The 8,441-nt window shown below is 49.4% G+C and overlaps 1 protein-coding gene across 3 annotated transcripts in view; it reads left to right on the top strand.

Annotated features, from left to right (window-relative positions):
* PNOC (prepronociceptin) overlaps positions 1–3,316 on the top strand; it is a 35,835-nt gene extending 32,519 nt beyond the window's left edge. For all 3 annotated transcript variants that reach the window (XM_010840292.1, XM_010840290.1, XM_010840291.1), the window contains exon 6: positions 2,905–3,316. In XM_010840292.1, coding sequence (XP_010838594.1) covers positions 2,905–2,990 — 86 coding nt within the window. In that variant the 3' untranslated portion in view covers positions 2,991–3,316. The remainder of the gene's footprint in view (positions 1–2,904) is intronic.
* The last annotated feature ends 5,125 nt before the right edge of the window (positions 3,317–8,441 follow it).

The raw sequence follows: 8,441 nt of genomic DNA, 5'->3' as shown, positions 1-8,441 counted from the left end.
GAGGTCGAAAAGAGTCAGACAGGCTCAGGCGCACATGCGGTATCTCATATCTCTCCTTAAAGAGAGAAGCTTCCCCTAACAGAATGAACTATTCAGTTGGTCAGAAACTTTGCACAAACATTATCACCCAAGTGGGGGCTTTTGCCTGACAGAGAGGCATAAAAGCAAAAAGTTTGTGCATGGGCTCTTTTACTTTGCTTCCTATATGTCAAAGGTAGCCAGATGTTAATAATCCTCCTTCAATGTTTATTAATCCACATGTGAGTCTTGAGCACCCACACTGCAGCAGGAAGGCAGCCCACACAACACTTTGCAGGTAGGCTAGCTTGTTTGCAAAACGCCCATTGCCAAATACGGATATATGTATTCAGTGGCGAGCCAAAGGCTGCCGTGTTTATTTTAGCAGAATGACTAATCTCTGAAGGCCCTGAATTAACCTGCACTGGTTTTGAAGTCATATTCTTGGATCCCTAATAAGCATTCATTTCTCCAAAGCCATATCTACACAGGACGTAATAAAAAATCTTTCAGAAATGGCATGGGCTGAATTCTTCCAAATCTTAAAGAAATTCTTCTTTTTAAATTTTTAATTGGAGGATAATTGCTTTACAATATTGTGTTGGTTTCTGCCACATATCAACATGAGTCAGCCATAGGTATACATATGTTTCCCCCCTACTCCCGCCCCACCGAACCTTCCTCCTAAACTTTAGAGACATTCTTTAAAGGGACCATCAAGGCACCCTGAAGACACATCTAAGTCTGATCTATGACCGTTTACCTTATAAAGAGTTTCAAATCAGTCACGTTAGCAGGAATCAATTTAGTTTTTAGAAAAACTATTTGAGCCCCTATTCAGGCAATTGGTTTTTCTAGTTTTCTATTAAGCCTCCAACTGAGAGGTACTGGAACATAACAGGTAACCAGCTTCTGCCTGTGGCTTTGCTCAAGATATAAAGTTCTTGATGGAAACGCTGGTGATATTAAGCAGCTCATCTGGGTATTATTGATTGCTCTCCTCCTGCGACCATCTTGCTGATTCTTTTTTCTACACATTCATGGCTGCTGAGTTCCCGTGTGGATGTGTATTTATGAGTCCCTTAAGCCTGTCTTTATTTGCCTGTACACACCCCAGCCAGCCCCACACATGCTTGAGATTTCTCCATGGCTCGGGGACTCCTATTGCCAGAGCTGTTCTGGACACCTGAGACACCCAACACCAGCCTATATTTAGAATGCTGGGCGGAACGGCGCCACCCAACACATGCGACGTGTGTGTGCGCTCAATCATGTCCCACTCTGTGACCTCATGGACTGCAGCCCCCCAGGCTCCTCTATCCATGGGATTCCCCAGGCAAGAATACTGGAGTGGGTTGCCACTTCCTCCTCCAGGGGATAGGACCCATGTCTCCTGTATTGGCAGGCAGGTTCCTTACCACTGAGCCACTGGGGAAGCAAACACTTGGGATAAAGAACCCTTATTCAGAAAGTGTAATGATGTCCTAGAAGGGAGGGACACTGGTATATATGGAATCGAGAAAAATGGTACAGAGGAACCTATTTGCAGGGTGGGAATAGACACAGACTGTAGGGAATGGACTTGTGGACACAGCAGGGAGAGGCGAGAGGTGGCATGGATTGAGACAGCAGCATTGACTATACCCACTGCCATGTAAAACAGCCAGTGGGAAGCTGCTGTATGGCACAGGGAGCTCAGCTCAGCGCTCTGTGACGACCGAGAAGGGCGGGATGGGGCGAGATGGGAAGGAGAGAGGTTCAGGAGGGAGCAGATATCTGTATGCTTATAGCTGACTCACTTTGTTCTACGGCAAACACTAACAACATAATAAAGCAATGACACTCCAATAAAAAAATAACAAGTGGAATAAAAAAAGGGACACTGGGGTGCAGGACCAGTCCTAGAGAGACCTGTGAAGAGTACGCGACTGATCCCGATACCTGCCGTCCGTTTTCCTGGCCCTATGCTCCCCTCCTGTCTTCCGCTGCCCCAGACTTTGACTTTCTAGATGGTGGAGAGTGAGCAGATTCATTCCTGGTGAGGAATCAGTGAAGTTAGCACTTGTAATAGAGCCACAAATGAGGGCTCTTTTTAGCCTGAAGAAATGAATTACTATACAGAGATTCCAAATACTGATACCAGGGATAAGAGAACTGTTTCTGGGCAGGAGGCTTCCCCTTTGTTCTCTTGGTTCTGACGCTAGATTAGGGCCAGGGAAACAGGTGTGTAGAGGGAGTCAGGGACCCCTTCTTGCTGCTTTTGGGGATAATTATGTGGATTATAAAGCTTTTTTAAAAAAACATAATTTACTTGGCCGCACTGTACAACATGTGGGATCCTAGTTCCCTGACCAGGCCCTCTACATTTAGGGCTTCCCTGGTAGCTCAGCTGGTAAAGAATTCACCTGCAAGGCAAGAGACCCCCGTTCGATTCCTGGGTTGGGAAGATCCACTGGAGATGGGATAAACTACCCACTCCAGTATTCTTGGGCTTCCCTGGTGGCTCAGACGGTAAAGAATCCACCTGCAATGCAGGAGACCCGGGTTCAATCCCTGAGCTGGGAAGAACCCCTGGAGAATCGCATGGCAACCCACTCCAGTATTCTTACTTGCCTGGAGAATCCCCAAGGACAGAGGTGCCTGGTGGGCTACAGCGCGTGGGGTTGCAAAGAGTTGGACACGACAGCGACCAAGCACAGCACAGCAGCCCTGCATTTAGAGCACGGAATCTTAACCTCTGGACCTCCAGGAAAGTCCCAGACGATAGTTTTTCTTTGCCTCCTTTCTATTTCTCAGGCACTAGGGAAAATCGAATTGAAGGGACAGAAAAACTGTCAGATTTGCCGTTTTAATCTGCCATTAATTTGTCATTTTATGTCTCTCCAGGTGTCCGGGCGATCCCCAAAGCAGCATGTCTCCAGCCCCAAACCTGCCGGCTGGGCATCAGGACGCCTCCCTCCCCAAGGCACTGAGGCGAGCTTTGCCTCCAGGCTGCCACCCCAGGGTCCTGCCCCATCTGGTTGTCTTTCCCTCCCTGACTCCTCCTGGCCCCTCCCCATTCATGGCATGTTTCATGACAGCCCTGTTGCTACATCAGAGTGTATTTTTGTAATTCCTCCAGCTAACATTTAAACGGCCCCATCTCTCCTTCTCACTCACCTCTTCCCCCTTTGAGGTGGTGGGTTCAAGGAACAGGAAATCAAGCCTGGGGTTTTGACTCGTCACTGCCGTAACTTGTTTGTAAAAGAGCTGTTCTTTTTGACCGGTTGTTTTAAACAGATTTCTCCATTAAACTTCTACTGAGCAAATGGTTAGTAAATGGGTTGGCTGCTTCTTTAACTGAGAGCACAGACTCCAGATATACAGTCAGAGCTGCCTCTCCTGAGAGCCAGAGGCCAAACGCAGGTGACTCTGTTTTATGTCAAGTGTGTCGAGCAGGAACACCCCGACCGTGCTGGGTCCCCAGGTCCAAAGCCCGCTGCTGTGTGACTGGACCCAGCAGGCGGGATGGTGGAGGGGCCAGGCTACTGTACCCCACCCTCAGTTTCTGACTCACTAGAAAGTTGCATCTTTAACAATTTCCAGCTGATGTAGCATTTGCTGGTTTGGGACCCTCTGGATGGGGTCGAAACTAACTCAAAACATGTTAAGATGGGTAATATCAATTCAGCCAAGAAACCTCTGGTCCACCCAAATGGAGTGACTGAGGTGGGTCAAACTTCTATACAGATATATAGGGGGCCGTGGGAAATCAATAGGGAGGGTAAGGTGCTCTGTTGGGGAACTCGGGGCGTGGCGGGGGCGCCTGGTGAGGTGAGGGGTTACTGGAACCCAGTGAGGACTGTAGCTCCCTCTAGTGGTCAGGAGGGAAACAGCCACTCACTGTGCAGGCTGGTACCATCGGCGAGATTGAACTCTCTCCTTTCCAACTCTAGCCTGGCGTCTCCTGTTGGTCAGACCCAACTGGGAGCCAGAAAGTTAGGGGTGCAACCTAACTTTTGGATGCAGTCACAAAGGTGGACCTGGGAGGGTCCAGAGCTGCAAATGGACAATGTCCAGCCCAAAGGCAGTAAACCCCTTTAAAGGAGGGGTGCAGGAAGGCAGGGTGGGGGTGGCGGGCACCGGCGGGAAATCGCAGCGATTCTTTGTCTGTCTTAGACCAAGTGGGGCAAGGACAGGGGAAGAGGGAGAAAGGGGCCCTCTAATCTACACCAAGGGGAGGGAAAGGCTAAGGACAACCTCTCCCACAGGCTGCTGATCTAGACTGACTTTGGCAGAAATCTAGTTCTTAGGTCTTCTTCTCTGAGCAGCTTCACACCTCCCTGCTGGGTGGTGTGTGTCCTAGAACCCCCTCCCAGGGCAAGACAGAGCTTTCTGTGCCAGCTCCCCTTCCACCCAGTCCAGCTCTGAACCAGCATCGTGGGCCATCAGAGGACACAAAACCCATGGGTTGACGGGGGTGGGGAGCAGGGTTAGCACGCGTTGCACAAGCAGAAGGTGGCTCCTTCTCTCCGTAGGCACTTGCCGGCTCCCCAGCAAATTTAGGTCCACAGCCGGGACCTTCTCCCCATCGTCAACAATGCAAGCAAGAGAGAAAATGGTTATTTTCCTAAATCAAGGAAGTCACTGATGTAAAAAGTAAAAAAACAGTGGTTGCTTTTATGAGGAAAGGAGGAATAGCACCTAGCTAGAGGGCTTCCCCGGTGGCTCAGATGGTAAAGAATCTGCCTGCAATGCGGGAGACCTGGGTTTGATCCCTGGGTTGGGAAGATAGCCTGAAGGAGGGCCTCAGAACTCACTCTAGTATTCTTGCCTAGGGAATCCCCATGGACAGAGGAGCCTGGCGGGCAACAGTCCATAGGGTCAAACAGTCAGACACGACTGAGCGACTAAGCACAACACAGAGGTACAATGGCAGTTTCTGGAATGCTGGCCACGATCTGTTTTTTGAAGGAATGGTGGATACTTAGGTGTTTGCACTGTAATAAACCATTAAACTGTAAAAATTAAAATCAGAGATTAGGAAGAAAAAAAAAAGAAACTGGTTATCTCCTAGATTACAATCCTAACGCTATTATTTTCCAGATGATGACTTTGGGCAAGTTTTCTAACCTCTGGGCCTCACTTTCCTCACCTGTAAAATGGGAGTGATGAAATGAAAATAAATTAATAAATTTTAAAAATATTTTATTTTAAAAATAAAATAAAAATGGGACTGACAACAGTAATTCCTTTGTGGGTTTATCCATGTAAGCGCTTGGCCAGGTCCCTGATAATGTTGCCTGCTGTTACTATAAGCAAAGGAGTATACACACTTCTCCCCCGGGGCTATTGCTTGCTTAACACCAAGGACAAAGATAATCTTATCCTTTGCAGGGCGAGAGGGCGGAGGGACAGGCACACATCAAATCAGACAATGTACCATTTTATTCCTTATAAAATATATTTCATATTGCTGTAAAAACATTATATTTCACATTTTTAAAAAAATTTTTAACAGTAAAAATAATACTTGGAAGACAGCTGGGGGAAAAGGCGCCAATAAAGACAAGTTCACAGATGGGATTTATCTCCCTCTCCTTTTTTTCTTTTTGCCCCTGGTAAAGTCAGAACCTGTGAGGACCAGAAAGTAACAGGACAGATTTCTTCCGAAAAGTCAGAGTTTCCACATCCAAATCCATTATGTCCTTCAAAGAATCTAGCCTCGGGCCAACTGCAACCTTGTGGATGTTGCTCAGAATGTGTTCTGAAATTACAGGATTGCTTTCACAGCCAGCTTCAAAGTCAGATTATTAAATCTAAGCCATTTTACTCACCCGTTGGTCCTTGTGTTCTGCACCTGTGACCTCACTTGACCACCAGGAAATGGCAAGTCACTCCAGTCTTCTTGCCCGGGAAATCCCACGAACAAGAAGAGCCTGTAGGGCTACCATGAGGTTGCAAAGAGTCAGACAGGACTCAGTGACTCCACCACTACACCACCACTATTCACTGGACTCTCTTCGCACTGAAGCGCAAGCATGGGTGCAGATTCAGTATCATTAAGGCTGCTCAAAGCAGGCACCACAGACTCCAAAGGTACTTCCAAAATATTGGGAATAAGCATAACATCCCCGGAGTAAAGAGTTTCCCAAGACGCTTGCTTTGCCAATCCGTCCTGTTAGTTTCCAAAGCGCACCTGTCGCCTCTTACCTTCCATCAGGTTCTGCCTCCCAGGATGGGCCAGGAAGTAGGGAGAAATACAGAGATGAAGAAAACAGGCGTGATGGTGGGGTCAGTTCACAAACCACCCCCTGCCCTCTGAGAAGAGACGAATGGGACAACCCCAGGACAGACCACACGTCAAGAACCCGCACGACAGCCACAGACGGAGCAGTGGGAGGAGAGAGGCTGGAGGAGGCCACCACCACCGGGAAGGAGGCCGGAGCAAAGGCCGACAGGGAAAGCCGCACCAGAATGTTAAAAAAAACAAGAACCTCAGTTTTGAAATTGTTGCATCAATTTCTTCTCTCTTCCTTTTCTGCCCTGTGCAGCAGTGAGGCGACAAGCCTGCCTTACTTAGAGAAAATCTTGATATCCAGTTGTACCTACATGGTCCAAACTGAGGAGGAAATGAAAATAGTGTCTCCAAAGGGGAGACCCAGCAAAGGCTTTGAGTAAGGAGGAAAGGGGAGACGCTGCTGGGCAGAGCTCCCCCCACCCCCGTCTCAAAGGCCCCCTCCTCACACGGGTAGGACCTACAGGTGCACAGGGCGCGAAGCCGGGAGTCAGCTTTGGGAAGCTGGGAGCTTGAAGGAGCGGGAGGAAGAACCCAGCACCTCTTGCTGGCTTGATTTCCAGCTTTACCGAGGGACAGAATTCCACATACATTTTTTTTTTTTTACTAAGTTATAAAAATATACCCCATCACCACCAAAGACACTCATGTGTAAGAGTGCCTTTCCCTTCTGTCACCAAACCCAGGTCACCATCACCCTTCACACCATCATACCCCCTATTCCCGTCTGCCAGTTTCCAACATGCGTGTCACAGATGGAAAGGCATCTATCGGGCTCCTGCAGCCAGGTGAGCCTGCCTGGAAGGGAAGGACAGCCTTGCTCACAGCCAAAGCCTGGATGCCGCTGTGCAAGCCCCAGAGAGTTGGCCTCATGGTAGAGTTCCCTGAGCCCCTGACATTTGGGACGTGGGCCCTGAGGAGTCCCCCAGACCAGTCCCGCTCGGCAGAAAGGTGAGGCTTTGAGCCAAAAACATACCCTCCCCCAGCCCTGCTCGCCCAGGCACAGAACCCCCTGCCTCTACTCATCCCTCCTCAACAAAAATGGATTTACGTATTCAGCTCTCAGGTCACGCAGTTCGGGGTCCCCTCCATTCCTGAGGTCTCCAGTAGATGCTAAATCAACCCCAGTTCCCGTCACATGACCTCCTCAGGCCCCCTAACCTCCCCAGAAGACGCCCAACAGGTGTCTGGAACCACGACACCACATCCAACTGACCCTCCCCATCACACTGACGACCCCGCAGAAGCCCCCTGAAGAGTCCTGTCCTGCCTGTCACCTTAGGAAGAAAACCAGACGGTCCCCAAAGGGCCAGGTGAGCCCATGGAGCCACGGGACAGCTCTGTGCCCTCTCACCGTGGCAGGAGCTGCCACCTACCTTTCTCTCTGTTCTCTTCACCAGCCCGGCCCTATGGCCTTGGAGGAACACGGGAAGATCCCTGGTTCCCATGAGGCGAAGAGGGATCTACCTCAGGGCAGGATCTCTCAGCCAAAGGGGGAATCTTTAATCAGAAAGAGGCTCCTGAATACACCGTAAGTGAAAACAAAGTGTTTCTGAGGGGGTGTCTTCCAGAGCTGGTGGGGAGGGGTGGGTGTGGGTTCACTCAGGGAACAGCGAAGAACTCTTGCCGAGTTTTATACCATCTGGTCTCTTCTCAAGGAAAGAGTGGGCAAGGGAGTCTTGATCTGCCACACTGTACGACGTGAATTCTTTTTAGCCTTTTGGCTCAGCTTCCTGGGGACAGTCTTTTTACAAACCTACGCATCTGGGCTTGGAGAAGAGGCCACACCGTATCTGTTGGGCTGCAACCTGACCTGAGGGACCCCACATCGGAGCAGCTGGCACCAGAAAAAGAGCTTTCCTTGCATTCTGATGGAAGCTGCTGGGGGAGGACAATCTCTCCCTTCTCCTAGATCTGGGTGGAGAAAGGGGGCCGGCTGCACCTCAAAAAGCTCACACATCAGCCCCGTCTTCCCACCCCAGCCTCAGCAGGTCCTGTTCTCTGGGTCATCAGCCAGAAATCTTTTCTCTAAAAAAAAAAAAAAAAGTAAAATCCATGTTGCTCAAAGTCCCTTCTGAAAGAGTGGAGAAAGCAAAGAATCCACCAGCTCAGCAGGAAACACAATGAGCTGTCCCTTCCTTCCATA

The sequence above is a fragment of the Bison bison genome, unplaced genomic scaffold (genome assembly GCF_000754665.1).
Source record: "Bison bison bison isolate TAMUID 2011002044 unplaced genomic scaffold, Bison_UMD1.0 scf7180017864143, whole genome shotgun sequence".
NCBI lineage: Eukaryota > Metazoa > Chordata > Mammalia > Artiodactyla > Bovidae > Bison > Bison bison.
This window is presented reverse-complemented; position numbering and strand designations above follow the sequence as displayed.